This window comes from Erpetoichthys calabaricus, chromosome 15 (genome assembly GCF_900747795.2).
Source record: "Erpetoichthys calabaricus chromosome 15, fErpCal1.3, whole genome shotgun sequence".
NCBI lineage: Eukaryota > Metazoa > Chordata > Cladistia > Polypteriformes > Polypteridae > Erpetoichthys > Erpetoichthys calabaricus.
Genome location: NC_041408.2, coordinates 51994891 through 52014539, shown reverse-complemented (window position 1 = coordinate 52014539; position 19649 = coordinate 51994891). Strand labels below are relative to the sequence as shown.

General features: G+C 40.7%; 1 protein-coding gene across 1 annotated transcript in view; it reads left to right on the top strand.

The window, feature by feature from the left end:
* Positions 1 to 19649, top strand: part of disc1 (DISC1 scaffold protein) — a 244214-nt gene that overhangs the window by 68448 nt on the left and 156117 nt on the right. The window contains exons 5-8 of the mRNA XM_028820155.2: positions 8736 to 8841; positions 9233 to 9465; positions 15463 to 15517; positions 18669 to 18771. Coding sequence (XP_028675988.2) covers positions 8736 to 8841; positions 9233 to 9465; positions 15463 to 15517; positions 18669 to 18771 — 497 coding nt within the window. The remainder of the gene's footprint in view (positions 1 to 8735; positions 8842 to 9232; positions 9466 to 15462; positions 15518 to 18668; positions 18772 to 19649) is intronic.

The window sequence follows — 19649 nt, the reverse complement described above, 5'->3', positions numbered from 1 at the left end:
CTCTCCTAAAATGACAAAAACAAATTCTAAAAAATGTTACTTGAGCATCAGTGTTATAAATGGTGAGGTGTGCTTCTTATGTTTTGGCCAGGATTCCCTGCTGGGATTCATAATCTTGTTTTATAGATGTTATCTTCACTGTTGGGTTGTGTTTTTATGTTAACATTACTTTCATATATCATGTGTGCCTGCTATCTGGAAGGTTGATGGTTCAAATTACTGCCAGAAGGGATCCAATTCCCTTTGGGCCCTTAACCTAAAAATTGCTTCAGGGGTGTGCTGTAAAATGGCTGACCCTGTGCTCTGACCTCCAAAGGTCCTGCAAAAAAACAATTTCCTCTCAGGGATTAACAAAATATTTCAAATCAAATCAAATTAAAAATTGTGCTTTGTGTATTATGCCTTGGTGGTCCCCCAAGAGGTGGAAATAAACCTGCCAATCACTGCCAAGGACAGCCCTCCACCCTATAAATCCAGAGGGTCTCCCATAGTTCCTAGCAGTTCATAGTGAACCCTCTGGAGTGGGTGAGCCCGTCTGTTTCTCTCTGTGCTTTGAACCTTATTGACTTTAAGGATTTTTCAAACCTTGTGCTCTGTTTTTTTGACTTTTCTCTGTATTTTGTTTTGGGATTGTGTTTGCTTTGAAATTGCTTGTTGTTTAGGCAACCTCTCTTTGCCTTTGTGCTCTATGGAGCGTTATTCTTATTACTAAATGATTTTGGATAATGAATATTTTATTTATAAGGACCCTGTAGTTGCCTTATTACTAGCCAGGTTTTTGACGGTTTTACCCCTCTAGTGGGCATTATTGGAAGTGCTTTCTGGAGCTTGCATGCTTTGTAACTCCAAGTTCACAAAAATATTGGTTTTTATTCTATGGATTCACAAAGTATTCACACCCCTGCACTTTCTGCCTACTTTATTATGCTGTAGATTTGATTTTTAATGGATAAAATTTCAATTTTTGCTCATTGATCTATAGTTGATAACCCATAATGACAAACTGAAAACATGTTCTCAGAAAGGTTTCCAAATTTATTAAAATCAAAAACTGAAATCTCTCTCTTAAATAAATATTCAGACCCTTTGTTCTAACACAGGGGTGAGCAAAGTCAGTTCTGGAGGGCTGCTGTGGCTGCAGGTTTTTGTTCCAATCCTCGCCAATAATTGAATTTCATGGTTTGTTAGTGCTTTAGCTCTGCCATGTCAGGTCATTCTCATATCCTATATTTTTTTCCTTTCTAAAGATATCATCTAAATAATTTGAAGTTTAAAATGGATGAGTCCTTCACTTTTTTCTCTTCACTTTCCTTCTAAGTATTTAGTTAAACAAAATAGTGCATGATAAATACACATGGGTGTAAATGGAAACAAGCTAAATGGAGAAATGCTGGTTTCTTGTGTCATTTGCATCTTATCTTATATATAAACATCTATTCGTGGAAGTGTGTGTGTCTGTCCAGCCCAGAAGTGAGAGGTGGAGTCGGTGGTAAGGGCTTCACCTCCGAGGAAACAGAAAACTTGCTTAGCCGCTAATAATACAAGTTAGGTCAACATGTCAGCAAAATGAAACCTTCGAAGAAAGACAAAGTCGCTTAGCCGCTAACATCGGCAAACGGTATCCCTTTTACGTTTCCTCCTGCCACTAATGCACAAGCGAGGTGAGCACGTCAGCACAACAAAACCTTCTTAGGAGAGAGATGCCCAGAGTAGTTCCTTTCAATTACCTGACATCTCTACATTTCAGTTTTTTTCCCTGACTATTTCAATAGTTTCTAGGACCCCAGGCTTTTTACAGCACGGGCTTACACAGCTAGTTTCTAATAAGGAGCAATTAAAAACAGAGAATACAGCTGTTTAAGACTATAATAAGCAATAAGGGTTCAAAATCTTAATGAACAAGACAACTAAAATGAAGCAGAAGTGTTACTTGAGCAATAAGTGCTTCTTATTAGGTAACTGGATTGGAACAAAAACCTGCAGCCACTGCGGCCCTCCAGGAATGACTTTGCCCACCCCTGTACTAACATTTCAGATTGTGGTCAGGTGCTTCCTGTCTGATTTAATTCTCCTTGAGGTGTGTCTAGAACTTGATTGCAGTCCTCCTGTGGCAAATTAAATTGACTGGACATAATTTAGAAAAGCAATTCACACTGCATGTCAGGACAAAAACCAAGCCATGGTCTCCAAGGAGGTCTCTTTAGACGTCTGCGATCACATTTTGTTGAGGTATAGATCAGGGTTAAGGGCCAGAACCATTTCTAAAGCTTTGAGTGTTCCCAGGAGCAGAATGTCCCCAATAATTGAGAAATGGAAGAAGTCTGGAACCACAAGGACTTTGGTCAGGGAGGTGGGGACGTGATGAAGAACCCAATGGTCTCTCTAACAGAGCTAAAGATGTCCTCAGTAGAGATGTGAAAACTGTCAGGAAGATGGCCATCTCAGCAGCACTCCATCAATTAAGCATTTATGGTAGAGTGGCTAGATAGAAGCCATTCTTGAGTGAAAGCCACATGACAGTTTAAAGGACTTTGAGAACATAAAAGGAAAAGAATCTGTGGTCTGAGGAGTCAAAATTTTATCTCATTGGGCAGAACTCCAAGCACGGTGTCTGGCAAAGACCAGACAATGCCCCTCACCTGCCTAATACCATCACTATGGTGAAGCACAGTGATGGGAGCATCAAGCTGTAGGTTTGTTTCTCAGCAGAAAGGACAAGGACTGAAAAAAATTAAGGAAAAAACAAATGCAGAGAAATACAGAGAGGACCTCGAACAAAACCTGCTCCAAAGTACATGCCACTTTAGACTGGCGTGACAGTTCTCCATCCAGCATGACAATGACCCAAAGCATACAGCCAAGACAACACTGGAGTGCCCTTGAGTGGCCTAGCCAAAGCCCAGACTTAAAAAACACCATAGAACATCAGTGGAGGGACCTGAAGATGGCAGTTTACGGACACTTCCCATCCAGTCTAACAGAACTTGAGAGATCCTGCCAGGAAGAATGGGACAAACTGGCCAAATCCAGGTGTGAAAAACTTAAATGAAAAGATTCAAAGCTGTAATTGCTGCCAAACTTGCTTCTACAAAGGAATCAATTGAGAGTCTGAGAGTCTGAATACGTCCATGAATGAGAGATTTCAGTTTTTGATTTTTAATACATTTGCAGATCTTTCAGAAAACACGTTCTCACTTTGTCATTATGGGTTACTGAGTGTGAACTGATGGGCAAAAATGGCAAAAATGTATGCTTTTGTACAACACAAGAACGTGTGAAGGATGTGTAGGGGTCAGAATACTGCCTGAGTCCAGTGCTTTTGGACTCCATTGACCATACTTGCAGAACTGCAGTGAAAGCCATCATTTCCCCCAGGATTTTATTATTCTGCTGTGTTTTCACTTTGAAGATGTTCACTGATGTCAAACCATTTATCTATTTCATTTTTTTCTGATGAAACAGTGAAAACGCAAGTGTAAAAAGGCATCTTACAAATGTCTGCAATCTTCGACTTCTCACCTCAGCTGGTAGTCTGAACTCCCCTGCACTGTGGCACTCAATTTAAGCTGTTAGTATCACAGTCTTCTGCCTGAAATGAATTATATTTTAGAAAAGAATTAAGTATCTGGTCATGTCCCTGGCCACCTCCAGTGTGGGGTACAGGCTGAGAGACTGGACATTAAAATGCAATGCTGGGGTTTCCATCCTCATCACTGAATACTTCACTGAAGTGGCCTGTGCTGTATAAAGTAGTTAACCTTCTTACATACAGTAATAACAACATACAGACAGACCTCGGGTTACAAACAAATTCCATTGCTGCCAATGTTTGTAATCCAAATTTATATGTAAGTTTGATCTTGTGCTGAAAATGGAAAAATCAGCAAAAGAGTATGATGCTTTATTACTTACACTCACTGGCCACTTTATTAGGTACACCTCGCTAGTACTGTCTTCAGAACTGCTGTAATTCTTCATGGCACAGATTGAACAAGGTGCTGGAAACATTCCTCTGGGACTCTGGTGCATATTGACATGATAGCATCACGCTGGTGCTGCAGATTTGTTGGCTGCACATTTATGATGCGAATCTCCTGTTTCAACACATCTCAAGGGGTGCTCAGTTGGATTAAGATCTGGTGACTGTGAGGCCATTTGAGTACAGTGAACTCATTGTCATGTTCAAGAAACCAGTTTGAGATGATCTGGGTTTTGTGACATGGAGTGTTATCCTGCTGGAGTAGCCATCAGAAGATGGGCACACTGCGGTCATAAAGGGATGGACATTTATTTTCTAAATGCAACCAGCGCTTATTTCTCCTCCATAAACTCAAACTATTTAAAGTAGACAAGGACCTCATGTTGTCCTTCTATCGTAGTATGATCCAGTCCGTGATCACTTTCAGTTTCATTGCCTGGTTTAATAGTCTGACAAACCAAAACTCAAAAAAGCTCCAGCAGATTACGAAGTATGCAGCTAAAGTTATTGGGGCTGATGTAGATGATTTGACTAGTGTGTGTCAGAGGGCAATGCTAAAGAAACTGGAAATCATCTCAACTGATGACAGACATCCATTACATGTAGAACTAAACTTCAGTAAATCAGGAAGGATAGTTGCTTTGAAAACCCACACAAATCGCTCCAGAAACTCCTTTCTTCCTAGTGCCATACGACTTTTCAATAAGAAATATCGGAGATAAGGTTTTTATATATATCCTGTAACCTTTTTTTTTTGTTGTTGTTGGTATAAATATGTTTTATCTAACTGCCTTACCTTAACCTTTCTTATTTCTATTTGTCTGTTTTATTTCATTCTGTCTGTTACCTGTTATTAGATGCAACTGAGAAGGCAAATTTCATGTTTTCCTGTGTAAACATGACTAAATAAAGAAACCTAACCTAACCTAACCTAACATGGTCAGTAACAACACTCAGGTAGGCTGTGGCATTTAAATGATGCTCAGTTGTTACTAAGGGGCCCAAAGTGTGCCAAGACAATATCCCCCACACCATTACACCATCACCAGCAGCCTGAACTGCTGATACAAGACAGGATAGATCCATGCTTTCATGTTGTTGATGCCCAATTCTGACCCCAATATCCAAATGTCACAGCAGAAATTGAGACTTGTCAGACCTGGAAACATTTTCCAATCTCCTGTTATCTAATTTTGGTAAGCTGTGTGAATTGTAGCCTCAGTTGCCTGTTTTTAGCTGACAGGTGTGTCACCCAGTGTGGTCTTCAGCTGCTGTAGCCCACCTGCTTCAAGGTTTGACATGTTGTGTGTTCAGAAATGCTCTTCTCCATACCTCGGTTGTAACGAGTGCTTATTTGAGTTACTGTTGCTTTTCTATGAGCTCAAACCAGTCCAGCCATTCTCCTCTGACCTCTGGCATCAACAAGGCATTTTTGTCCAGAGAACTGCCGCTCACTGGACATTTTCCCTTTTCAGACCATTCCCTGACGTGTCACCTATTGCATGGCTGCCCTCAGATCCCAATCCGGGTGGTTCGTTGTGTGGTGGGTGCGGCGATGTACTGTAACCAGCGCATGCTTCCAACCCCTACCCACCTCACTCTCTACAAACCCTAGAGATGGTTGTAAAATGAAAATTCCAGTAGATCAGCAGTTAGCCCATCTGGCACCAACAATCATGCCATGTTCAAAGTCACTTCAATCCCCTTTCTTCCCCTTTCTGATGCTCAGTTTGAACTTCAGCAAGTCATCTTGTCAACGTCTATAGGCCTAAATGCACTGAGATGCTGCCATGTGATTGGCTGATTAGATATTTGAGTTAAAAGCAGTTGAACAGGGGTACCTAATAAAGTGGCCGGTGAGTGTATGTTACAGAACAATGTATTAAACTATTTAATAAACATGATATTGGAGCAATAATCCCATATTTTTACAAAACACAAAATAATCTACAGGTACTGTATGTCCAGTATGTGAAATGTGTATTTAAACATTCTACATTATCTCATTGAGTTAGAAAAGGAATAACAATCATGCAATAACCCAATAACTGACAATTGACCCCTTAGCAGAGATGTAGATGTTTCTTAATCTCTGGGTGACATCCATGGTCATTGTCTGCCACTGGAGGGTTGTTAGTTGCTATTGTTCGTAATGGTAGTGGGTTGTGATGGGTTGCAAGTCGGTCATGGCGGGTACCTGCTCCCTCAATCATTCTCAATCACCCCTCCGCTCTGATGAGTGTGCTTACTTTTGATCAAGGGGCTTCTATTCACCAAGGTGCTCTGATGATTGCGATTGATTCACCAAGGGTGAGTCATGAAGACACATGGTGAAAAGTGGGCTGAGCCACCAGAAAGGTTGAGAATCACTGACTTAGAACATTACCTGTCCTTCCTAGAAGCTGTACTCTGTGGGAAGACATGGCTGGGATGCATACTTACTGTATGAGGATGGGAATTTCACAGCAATTTTCAAGCTGCTTACCTGTGATGGCGTTTATTGCGTTGTGGTGTGTGTTGCCAGATAAATTGAGTGACACGTGTGCACTAAAGCAGAAAATGATTGTGTGATGAGCGCACAATGTCCTCTCTCAGCAGGAGGGCAGCAGCAGTTTTATAGCGCCCTCCATAATGTTTGGAACAAAAGCACATTTTCCTTTGATTTCCCCCTCTGCTCCAAAATTTAAAGTTACAAATCAAACAATTCAGACATCGTGATTAAAGTGCACATTGCAGACTTTCATTTAAGGGCATTTGCACACACTTTTGTCGCACCCTGTAGAAATGGCAACACTTTATACAGTACATCATTCTGTAAGTTTGTTGTCAGCAGCCCATTGCCACGATCACACACCCTGCAGATTGCGATGAGAGTTATTTCTAGTGTGACGACATCTAGACCACCATTGTGCTACACACGTCGTCCAAGATTGCGGATGTTTTCTAAAAATACTTTGGTGATTTAGTTTTACTTTTTTGGCTCGTTTCTGACTTTCAGTTTCATTCACATTTAGTCCTATTTGATCTTTGTCTTTCTGGTTTTGACTCTGACTGTTCATTTACAGTTGTGCTTCATATTCTGATTCCTTCTTCTATGCCCGTGTGGTATTCAGAATCTCTCTCTCTGCAGAATAGGTACTGTTGCTAATAGGGGGCTGCTGTGACACAGAGACAGGGTCCTCCGTGACTATGACCATTTCAACACATACCTCTGGCACAGATAACAGAAACAGCCATGGAGTGGTAGTGACAGTCCTGGAAGTAGCATTTCTGAGAATTTGGAAAAGAAAGCAGTTTGGGAAACAAAGCAAACTTAGCAGGAGTTCTCCGCAGTCTGACTGGTAGCAGCCATGGTGGTCCTCAAGATACCATAAATGTCTCCTTGCTACCTGTTATAGTGGTCAGGTCACTTTCGGGGTGGTCTGTTCCTGTAAGCGACCCCTATGGCCACCAGAAGGGTCTCTATGTGGATGTCTCCAGAGGTTTCAGAAGGCAATCCTGACCCTGGAATACTTCTGGACATATTTGCTGGCTCCTTCTGGCCGTGAGGCAGATAAACTTAGGCTACTTTGAAATTACTGTTTTTGTTTGAAAAAGCAGATATCGTTCTCTTTTTTTACCTTTCATTCACACTGCCCTGGAGTTTTTAATCTCTGAAAATGGAGACTTTTCAAAATACTCTTCAGAACCTTATATTTCTGAAACCGCTGCCTCAGCATTGTGGTGTTGGCTGGTAAAAGTGGAGACTCTAATTGTGCTCTGATTGGTTTGTGCTTATCATGTGACCCTGCCCTGATTGGATCCTGCTCATTTCATTTTCTCAGCCGCTTTCCTTGCCGTACTGGTATGTGACTCTCAATAACATCGCCACCTTCTAGTCAGTCCAAAAACTGTGTTTCAAATTTGCCATTTCCATTGTCTATGTGTAAGTGTAACCTACAAATGAATATCTAGCATGGAGGACACATCCTCTTCTTCTTTCTTCCAATGTGCGTAGGTTGGCAAACAGCTACATCATATGCATTTTCGTGTCTTTATGGTGCGGATGGAATTAATTTCATAAGCGATGTAAAACTGCTAGTGTGGAAAGAGGATGGTTTCATTTAAAAACAAAAAAAAAGAAAATGCATCAAGTGTGGTAGTAGCCTTAGAGTCGAGAGGTGAGTGGTAGCAGCAGTTCAACTGGCGTGAGGAAGCAAGGCGAGACAGTAGAAGTGTTATGGAAAGTGAGATAGAGGAGGACGTTCTCTTGTTGTAGCTGGACAGGCGCTTCTGTAGAGCCTGTAGCAGTTGGGCCCAGTGGGGCAGCCCAGGCTTATTTATTACCCTTTTGTTTTTCCTTATGTTTTTTCATTTCTGTCTGATATTATTTTATTAATGAATGCTTCCTTTTTGAAGCACTTTGGCCTCCTTGGCATGTATTGGGAGGTCTAGGCAAGTCAATCACAACAGCGCTGTTTTTGATCACAACCAGTAAGTTTTCTTCTCAGACCGACCCAAAAAAATAAAAATAAATAAAAGAAGCCTTCTTTAAGTTCTCCAAAAACCTGCCCTAGGAAGTTGGTCACAGCTGAATACAAGAAGAGCTGCTGAGCTTCAAGGTACATTTTTGGCATTTAATACCAGACATGAAACACGAAGCAAACACAGATAATGCCGACAGGGCAAAACTTGATGAACTGCAGGCGTGTTATTGCTTCTCCTTTGATGTCTAAATACAAAGTAACCTTCTTTTGTGTACAATTTGTTTCACAAGGGCAAACAAGGAAGAAATGCGAGCAAAGCAAAAATCAGAAAAGGAGAAAGTCCAGTTCTGTTTATTCCGAAGAGACCAACTTCTTCAAGAAAAGCAGCATCTGCAGGTAACTATTTATTTTTCTTTATTCCTCCAATACACCTGATTTTAAGACTATCGATAAAATAAAGGCTGGTTAACTTAAAGTAAAAATACACAATTGCATCTATCTATCTATCTATCTATCTATCTATCTATCTATCTATCTATCTATCTATCTATCTATCTATCTATCTATCTATCTATCTATCTATCTATCTATCTATCTATCTATCTATCTATCTATCTATCTATCTATCTATCTATCTATCTATCTATCGCTTATATAGTGCCTTACATGTTTGTCTGTCTGCCTCTCTCTTTTATAGCTCGAGACAGTGGCACCCCATTTAAAGCGTTCTACACTGAATGAAATATCTATCTATAATGTTATTAATCCTGAGTATTTGTCCTTGCAGAATGAAATTCACGAGTTAAGGCGAACATTGGCAGAGCTCATGAAGAAAGACTGCCAGCTTACAATTGAAATTGAAGAAGAAGACCGGCTGATTCAGACGCAGGACAGTAAGCTGCCTTCCATCCTGACCACTTCTCTGGGGGAGCTAAGTGACCTGAATAAAGTGCTGGATGAGATGGTAGCGTCTGCACATCGAGTTCAGTCCTGCACAGATCCTCCTGAACACATAAAGAGGTAAGGAAGCTATGAGAAAGCCAAAGGACAAGTCTGGGATGTAACACCCTATTTGTTTTGCTTTATTTTTATTCTGCTTGTGAACTGCTGCACAGATGTTTGAATCCTAGCCAAGTCTCCTTCTCAGTTAGCTGTGTGTCGGTGACTAGGCCATGTTATCTTGTTTCTGCTTTTCTACATGCTATACAGATTGGCTTTGGTGCTGTGGAAGAAATAGATTGGAAATAAATTAAAGAATTTTTTTTCATCAACTAGGACCTCTGAGTCAAGAACTGGGCAGGAGGAAACTTGTTCATTGTGTCTTTTATTTCCTCTTTGGCAAATCTGGAGTTTAGTCTCTCACTGAATTGCCTTTCACTTGATTTCTTCCATTTTTTCCGTACATCAAACTCAAAGTCAAAGCAAACTTTATTGTCATCTCAACCATATATACAAATATACAGATAGACGAAATTGCAAAGCTCAGGGTCCACAGTGTAACAAACAACATGACTTGCAAATAATAAATTAAAAATAGAATTAAAATTTAAATTTAAAATTAAAACACAAACAAGACAAGACATTGTGCAAAGACAAGACAAAGAAGTAGCAGCAATATTGACGTGTAGTTAGCAATATGAACATTGATGCAATGTATGGTGTTATGCAATCTAGATACATAAATATAGTCAATAGATATGTAATATAATAAATAAATAATAGATATAGATAATACAGAAATTATCAGTGTATGATAACAGTTGTTTAAGACATGTGTAAACAATGACAGGTCAGAATGTTTCACAGCAGAAAGATATCAAGAGTGTCAAAATACTTACAGGTCAGTAGGAGATTTTCAGTTCTTTTCTACACGCTCACTAGTCTTTGCAGGACAGTGGCTCGCATGTATAAAAGTTCTGTTTTTAGCGGTGGTTGAGGCCGTGTAGAAGGTCCCAGGGAGCAGCCTGGTGTTAAGGAGTCTAACAGCTTGGGGGTAAAAATTCTCCTGCAGCCTGGCAGATCTGGCTTTGATGCTGCAGTATCTTCTCTTGGATGGCAGAAGTGTGAAAATTCCATGCAAGGGGTGTAAGGGGTCCTGCACAATGCTGTTTGTAAAATATGTCCTGTAGTGAAGGGAGAGGCACCCTAATAATGTTCTCTGCTGTCTTCACTATCCTTTGCAGGCGCTTGCGGTCAGATATGTTGCAGTTGCCATACCAGACAGTGATGCAGCTGGTCAGAACACTCTCAATGGTGCCTCTGTAGAACATGGTGAGGATGGAAGGGGGAAGACTTGCTCGCTTCAGCCGCCTCAGGAAGTGTAGTCTCTGCTGGGCTTTCTTGATTAGTGATGAGGTGTTGTGTGTCCATGTAAGTTCCTCAGTTATGTGCACACCGAGGAACTTGGTACTCCTAACAGTCTCCACATCTAAACCATTGATGCTGAGTGGGATGTGGGCAGGACGTGATTTTCTGAAGTTCCACGATTATCTCATATGTCTTGTCAACATTGAGAGATAGATTGTTGCCTTCACACCATGCAGACAGCCGTTCCACCTCATCTCTGTATGCTGTTTCATCATCCCTGCTTATCAGTCCCAGAACCGTTGTATCATCTGCAAACTTGATGATGTGGTTGGTGTTGTGTGTGGCTGTGCAGTTGTGAGTCAGCAGGGTGAACAGCAGTGGACTAAGCACGTAGCCCTGCGGTGCTCCAGTGCTCAGTGTGATGTTGCTGGAAGTGTTGCAGCCCATCCGAACTGACTGGGGCCTCTCTGTCAAGAAGTCCAGGATCCAATTGCAGAGGGTGGTGTTCAGGCCCAACCTGCTCAGTTTTACAACCAGCTTTTGAGGGATGATTGTGTTGAAGGCAGAGCTAAAGTCTATGAATAGCATCCTGACATATGTGTCTTTTTATTCAGATGTGTCAGGGAGAGGTGAAGGGCAGAGCATATGGCATCCTCAGTTGACCTGTTTACGCGGTATGCAAACTGAAGAGGGTCAAGTGAGGCAGGGAGATTAGTCTTTATGTGTGACATGACTAACCTTTTGAAGCACTTCATTATGATTGGCATGAGTGCAACTGGTCAGTAGTCATTCAAGCATGTTACTGATGACTTCTTCGGCACTGGTATGATAGTAGTTGACTTGAAGCATGCTGGGACTGACGAATGGCTCAGAGATGTGTTATAGATGTCTGTGAGGACACCAGCCAGTTGACTGGCACATTCTTTGAGCACACGACCAGGTATGTTGTCAGGTCCTGCAGCCTTGCGTGGGTTGACTGTGGATAGAGTCCTCTTCACGTCATTTATGGAGAGACAGAGTACCTGGTCATTGGAGGGAGGTGTTGCTTTTCTCGCAGGCTCTTTGTTCTGTGTCTCAAACCATGCGAAGAAGTTCAGCTCATCCGGTAGGGAGGCATCACCATCACTGCTGTGTGGGTGGGCTTGTAGTTTGTAATTGTCTGAACGCCCTGCCACATATGACGTGTGTCTCTGGTGTTGCTGAATGGTTGTTTGGGAGTTTTTTCTTGTCTTCTTAGAAAGTCAAGGATGCGGAGCTGCCAAGAAACAGGGCCTGTTAAAGCCCAATTGAGGCATTGAGGATTGTGTGATCTTGGGCAGTACAAGAAATAAATTGTTGCTGTTATTGTTAATGAGTGATTTAAAGTTTAGGTCAGTGTTCATAATTACACCTAAATTCTTTACCTCTTTAACTTGACTTTTAATGCTAAGGAATCAAGTTTATTTCTAATATTCTCATTATCTTCCATTTTTGCCAACCACTAAGATTTCTGGTTTTTCCTTAGTTAACTTGAGAAAATTACTACTCATCCATTTTGAAATATAAGTAAGATATTGAATCAGCAAGGCCAGAGTGTCAGGGTCGTCGGGTGTTCTAGATAATGTCATAAGAATGAGTCATAGACATCATAAAGGTTTGGAGCATCCACCCGTATATTGTTTTCCTGGCTGCAAAAGTTGATTTGAAATAAGCACGATGTGCACAGAACAGAGTCCAAAACAGAACTGACTGGCCTTGAGACAAAATGGCCATTTTAAGCAAGAGTAGGGGAAGTGACATCACTGGTGCCGGTACCGGAAGTGACATCTTCGTGACCAGAAGTGACGTCATCATTGTCACAGGGGATGGAAGTGACACCTTCATGACTGGAAGTGGCGTCATTGTTGGCACTGGACCCAGAAATGATGTCATCAGTGGTGCCGGAATCAAGCGGCATTTTCCAGGAATGGTCTGCAAGAGACTGAGAAAGACAATTAGCACACTCTACCGTCCCCTGGTGTGGCGTAGCATTACTATTATTTAGGCCCTTTAGCTGTTTCCCATGCACACGTGTGTGACAATAAGTAAAGCTGCATGTCATCTGTGTAACTGTGGTAATTCATCTTGTGTTTCAATATAATCTGACCTAACTGAAGCATGCTGATTGAAAATAACGATGGATTTCAATAGAATAACAATAGATGGTATTCTTATCACACAATAGATGAGTCTCTCAGGTAGTGTCTTAAATTGGTTTCAGTTTTATTGAACAGGTAGAACTGGTGATCCTACTTTGGCCTGAGTGTGTGGTTGGTGTGTGTGTGTTCATTCTGCGATGGACTGGCACCCAATCCAGGGTTTGTTCCCTGCCTTGCACCCTATGCTAGCTGGGATAGGCTCCAGCAGACCCCTACGACCCTATTCAGAAAATAACTGACGGACTGATGGATTAGGTAGGCAAAAGCCACGATCAGTACAAGCAAAAGGGCAAAAACCAGGAGGGCAAACCAAGCCGAGTAACCTGTAAGTGAAAGAGCAAGATAAGGTCGGTGGTCAAACATAAAATGAGGGTGGTACAAAAACACAGAAACCTGCTGTTGAGGGCTTCTTGGAAATAAAGTTACTATGACAGAGTTTTGTAGGTTGTTGGATCCACTGAGGGATAAACTAATAATAGATAGATAGATAGATAGATAGATAGATAGATAGATAGATAGATAGATAGATAGATAGATAGATAGATAGATAGATAGATAGATAGATAGATAGATAGATAGATAGATAGATAGATGCTTTATTAATCCCAAGGGGAAATTCACATACATAATAATAATACTTTATCATTTATATAGTGCTTTTCTCACTACTCAAAGCACTTTACGTAGAGAGTTGAATGCTACTTCAAATGTGTAGCATCCATCTGGGTGATGTGACAGCAGCCATTTTTTGCGCCAGAACGCTCACCATAAATGATCTATTAGGGAGTGAAGGGTTGCAAGAGATAGCCATTTAGAGACAGGGAATGATTAGGGGGTCAAAATGACAAGGCCATGGATAGCCTGGATATAGGGGTACACCCTAATTCTTTAGGAAGGATGCTCAGAGATTTTTTATGACCACAGTGTGCAATCGCTGCCACATTTATATTGTCACATCTGATGACGTCAATAAAAAAGTAATGTTCATCACAAATACTCTTGCAATGGTGTCTGGACCCCCCTGCTTGGTTTCTGGAAGTATGATTTTAGTGTGTCAATGCAGTGCTTCATGGTGGGTTCCCACAGATTTGTCTTTGCACCGAGTATCTACATAAACAGATGTCCAGGGGTTTCCCTCTCTGTCTCGGATACCTGTGCTGCCAGTGCCCCTTCTGACTGACCAACATTCTGTGAGAAATCACACAGAGTGACACTGGTGGCCCGTTCTGTAAAGAAGACTGACCTTTCTGTCAATCAGGAATTTGAGCACAGGTAATGGAATTACAAGGTCAGCAAACAGCACAAGACTCTGCCATTTCAGGTTAACTTTGGCACACTACACGCAAGGCTAGAATTTGAATGCCAGTCTGGGCATTACTTGTACTGGATTTGCACATTCTGTCCATGTCTGTGTGTTTTCCTCTCTATACTCTTCCCACATCTTAAAGATGGGTGTGTTACATTGATTGATGACTGTAAATTGGCTGTATTCATGTAGGTGAACTGGGACCCCATCCACAGTTGGTGCCCCTTTGCATCCAATGTTCATCAACTCCTGAGGACCTCAAACTAAATAAATGGGCTGTTGTATGATTTAGGTCATTCTGTAAGGTGATCGAAATAAAGTAAAGAAGAAACTCGACAAAGCTTCCATGAAGAAGACAAAGCCTGCCATGACTTTGTGCTCAGCACCAAAATTTGCAAGTTGTGTGCTTCATCCTTTGGTTTCTGCCTGCAGATTGAAACAAGGAAATGTCCTTTGTTGATTAATCTTCACATTAAAAAGCCTTGACAACTGCATTCCTTCCTTGAAATAGCAAACACTACACTAATATTCACTAGAGACACCAGTCCATTTTTATTAAACTCTTTCACATGGCAAAGTGGTTGAAATCTTAAAGAGCTGCTTAAAATTTAATGCGGAGTTCATTTAGAGCGGCTGTGTTTGTTTGACAGAATAAAAAGCCAATTTAATCCATCCTTTAATATGAATAATTCATTAACAGATATCATCTTTCATACCTTCACTTAGAAGGAACTAATGAAACTGTCTCTGTAGAAGAGATCTCATGATTGTCATCTGATACGGATATTCAGAAAGCCCATTGTTTAGGTAGCAAATATACTGCCCCCAAGTGCTCAGCTGCTGTAACTGCATCTTCTGTAATGTAAAGCCTTTTTGGGTAATAAACACCTTTTTGAGCTGCCTTGGAAGTTGGCAAGTGGCACCAATGCACAAAATGTAAGTCTATAGATAAAATTAAGACTGGTTAACTTAAAGAAAAAATACACAATTACAGCTATCTATCTATCTATCTATCTATCTATCTATCTATCTATCTATCTATCTATCTATCTATCTATCTATCTATCTATCTATCTATCTATCTATCTATCTATCTATCTATCTATCTATCTATCTATCTATCTATCTATCTATCTATCTTTCATATAGTGTCTTTCATGATCTTTCTATCTAAATAATAAAGTACATTTTATCTATATATCTAATTTACTCTTTTCTTTTTATTAGCCTTCAAGAAAAGGAACAGTTCCTGAGTGCATCCGTGAAGGAGGCTACAGCCAAAGTAAGTGTCTTTAATTTGTACCAAGTGCACAGTGACAAGACAAAACTTCATCTGTTTTCTTCACTGCTCGTTCCAGGACTCTGTGTCATGGTATCATGAGCTGATAATTTAAATGTGTGAGAAAACATTAAAAACAGAAAAAACTTTGACTAGAATGAGCTATTTAACTAAACAAGCTCATCAGTTTATTCACCTAATTTCTCCCAAACAACATTAAGTCAAGTTTGGAAGGTCACTAAAGTCCTGCTGTCTACCACAGTACTTGGTCACTAATTCCATGTGTCTCTGGTCCTCTGTGTGAAGGAAAACTTCCTAATGTTTTTGTGAAATTAACAAGTTTCCAACTGTGCTGCCATGTTTTTTAAAGTCACAGCCTTGATCGACTGTACTAATGCCGTTCATAATTTTAAACACTTCAGTCACATCACCTCTTAATCTGTTTGGTTAAACCTCAAAGGCTCAGCTCTTTCAGTCCTTCCTCATAACTCATCCCCTGCAGTCCTGCAATCAGCCTGGTTGCTCTTCTCTGGACTTTTTTCAGGAAACTGGAGCACCCTGTGAAGCTCACTCTGACAAAAGGAGAGTTTGTAAACTCCACATGTTGGCTGAGTGAGGTCCACATCTCTATTCACAGCTCTCCGCCACCTGTCCATACAGAAGCTATGTACCTGTCCTTTTATGTTAAGTATCACGTGGCATCCAAAGGTTGTCTTGAGGCCTAAGGTATAAACCAACATTAGACAGGCCACCATTCCAACACAGGGCAGGCCCTCTCACAGACCTGTCCAGTTTAAAGTCATCAGTTAAACAATGGAGAAGTGGAGAAGCCCACACTAGCAAGAGGAGAAGGTGCAAGCAGCATGTATGAAGATCGTGACTGGCCTGCGGTGCAAACTAGACTTCTAGCCAGACGAATGAGACAATGTGGTTTGTGAGCACATGTGAGTTCTCTGTACATGTGACAGAATTGGCCCTTGGAGTCAGTTTGAGGTGGCAGCACCGACCACTGTGCCACTGTACTGCCCACACAACGAACGCTGACATAACTCGGAGAGTGTAAGCTATTCCTTTCACCCTTTCTACATAAAAAAATCAGTCAAAAGATGTCTGTTTTTCTTTTTATTCATTTTACAGGAAATGCAAATCAATTCATAAATAAACAATTTCCACCTCAGCAAAAAAAAAAAGGAAAAAAAACAATGCTGTCAATGTAACAGGGCAGAATCAAAAGCTGATTCCTGTTAACAGCTCACTGAAAAAATGTTTTCCGACTGATTTGGCGTGAGACGCCACGAAGCCTTTGCTTGTCTGTTGTCTGTCAGTGGAGATGATATGGCAAAGCCGACGCTTCTCCACTTTACTAAGTGAGAGGAAAAACATTGCAGTTCTTGTGCGTGTGGACCTCCATGCAATATTTTATTCTCCTCCGCCTGGCATCTAGGCTTCTGTAAACAAAGATGCCCGCAGTTTGAGGTGGAAAGCAATGGAAGTCCTGTGAAGGCCATTGCCCTCAGTATTATGATTGATGTTTTTTCATTCAAATTTTAAATACGATTTCCTGAGTTATTATAGGATGTACAAAATATGCATCCATTTTGGAGTTGTAGAATTAACTTCTGCCATTTGTTTTCATCTAGAGTAGTGTTTCTTAAACTTTTTTTTCTTGTAATCCAATCTGATGACTGACTCTGTTCTCGTCAGTAATGCTTGTCTTTGATTTATTCTGGCTGCTGGATGTTTATGCTCTGCTTATTGGATTACTGCTATCACATTGTGGATTGGGACTAATTTGCCTTGTATTGCCTTTTTAGGCAAATCCTTTTTGCATTTTTTTGGTCCATTCACTGTTTTTGTTCTTTTTGATTTATTGCAATAAATATCTACATTTATGAAGATTCTTTAAATAGAATGCCTTTTATTGTCACAATACACATGTACAATGAGATTAAAAGCAGCTCCTTCAGTGCAGACATATATGTAGAACACAACAAGTAAATAAACAAATAAACAAATGGTGAAAAAAGTTGCAAAAGGTTGCAAAGAAGTTGCAAAAAAGTTCTGTGATGCTATATACATATGGAAAGAATAATAACTATTGCACTATTGGGTTATTGCACATTATTTAAATACTGGAAAGAATAAATAACTATTGCACTATTGGGTTATTGCACATATATTTAAATATTGCACAATAATGATGATCACGTGCAGTGAGTAGTGGACCCTGAGAGTAATGATATTGTACAGTATACAAATATTGCACAATGTGACAATTGTCTCTACAAGCCAGAGCTTTTATGGTTTCTCTCTCCCTTGTGAGACATTTAGATACATTTTGGGACTTTGCCTTTGGTTGGTATCTTCTCCATTTTGGTCCTACTTAGGTGGAAGCCTGCAGCTAGTAGTTGGGGACTGGCTGCCTTGGGATGAGGCTACTCCTGGGTAAGTTAGTGAAGGTCGTGGCCTGCTTTATGAAGTCCTCACACCCCTTTTATTCATGTCACTGTCTCCTTATCACAATTGCTTTCTACTTATTTTGATGCCTGTTCATAATTTTTGCCATTTTGTGATGGAAACTAAGAAATGGAAAATGACCAACAATTGGTGGCCCTTAATAATGGGGGACATTAAGACTTCTAGTATACACTCAGTGTTTCTGTTGGTCCACCAGGGGTCCCACTCCGTTTAAATTTTGAGTCTATGGGGTTCAATGCTATAAAAAAAGCTTCAAAGAACACATCTAAATATTTTTAACATTTTGTTAGCAGTGTCCTAAAACAGTGTTTCTAAGTGTTTCTGGGGTCACAATCCACTTTTCTTTGGTAGTGTCTTAATGGGGGGGGGGGGGGGGTCGCCCACTTGGTGAATCAGAGCAGGAGGACGATCAAGCGCGACTCACTCCCGACACACCACAATCCATAAACAATAGCAACTTGAAACCCACCGCGGCAGCACATGACCAAACCCAGTGATTGAGAAACGCTCTCTTAAAACAATTGTGGGTATTCCAAAGGGGAAAAACTCTGGATGCACATTACATATTGGTAGCTACTATGTCACATTGGCAGGTTTTGCAGGTCATCTTTTGTTTGTAAATGATCTTTTCTCTTTATAAATTGAAACACTTGCATATCTTTCCTTCCCAATTTAGGTTTTCATGAGCCAGAAACTGTGCAGCAGTCTGAGGAAGAAAGTCAGTGACATTGAAACTCAACTGGCAACCTTTGAAGAAGCCAAAATAACAGCAGTTACAGGTATTAAAACTTATTAAACTCTCTTTTGAAAATGCAAACATTTGTTTTAAAGAGGAGCTGCTGACAGAGTGGGGCCATAGTGGAAAGGGTCGCCACTGGCTAGAGAGAAAGGTTGAAATACCTGTGCAGCCATCACTTGCAGTGTCCCTGAAGTCAAGAAGAGACTAAAGTACAGCAGCACAAGGGAAGGACTGTACAGATGGTTATTTAAAAAATAAGACTACCAGACATAAAACAACAAGTCTAAAGTCCCCATGGGCCTATGTCAACAGCTCCTGCCTAACAGGTGGCAGAGCCAAGCATATTCTGTGAATGCACCCCCTGGCAATCCGGAGAAATGCTGTTAAATGACTATTGTTTTTCACTCATATTCTCCTGCAGTTGATCTCCTGATGTATCTAGTGCTGAAATATTCATTAATAACACATGGGCCACTTACCACCTCTGGCAACGTTTCATGGTTGGATTTGGCACAATAATTGGCATTAATATTGCAAATGCCCATTTCATTTTTTTTTCTAAGTCCTTTTGCCCTGCATCTCTGGTCCTGACCAGGCAGTCATTTGTAATACATGCAATGGAGATCCCTTCACTTTCTACACACTTTATTGTGTTATAGATTTAATTAGAAATAAATGCATTTGCCATTTTTGCCCATTAATAAGCCTAATGATGAAGTGAAAACATTTTTTCAGAAAGGTTTGCAAATTTATTAAAAGTCAAAAACTGAAATCTCTCACTCCTGTAAGTATTCACGGATCCTGACTTTGCTGATGATGCTGTGATCTTTGCGGAGTCAATGGAGGCTCTGATCGGGGCGCTCAAGAGACTGAGCGAGGAGTCTGAGTTTCTGGGCTTTCGAGTGTCCTGGACAAAAA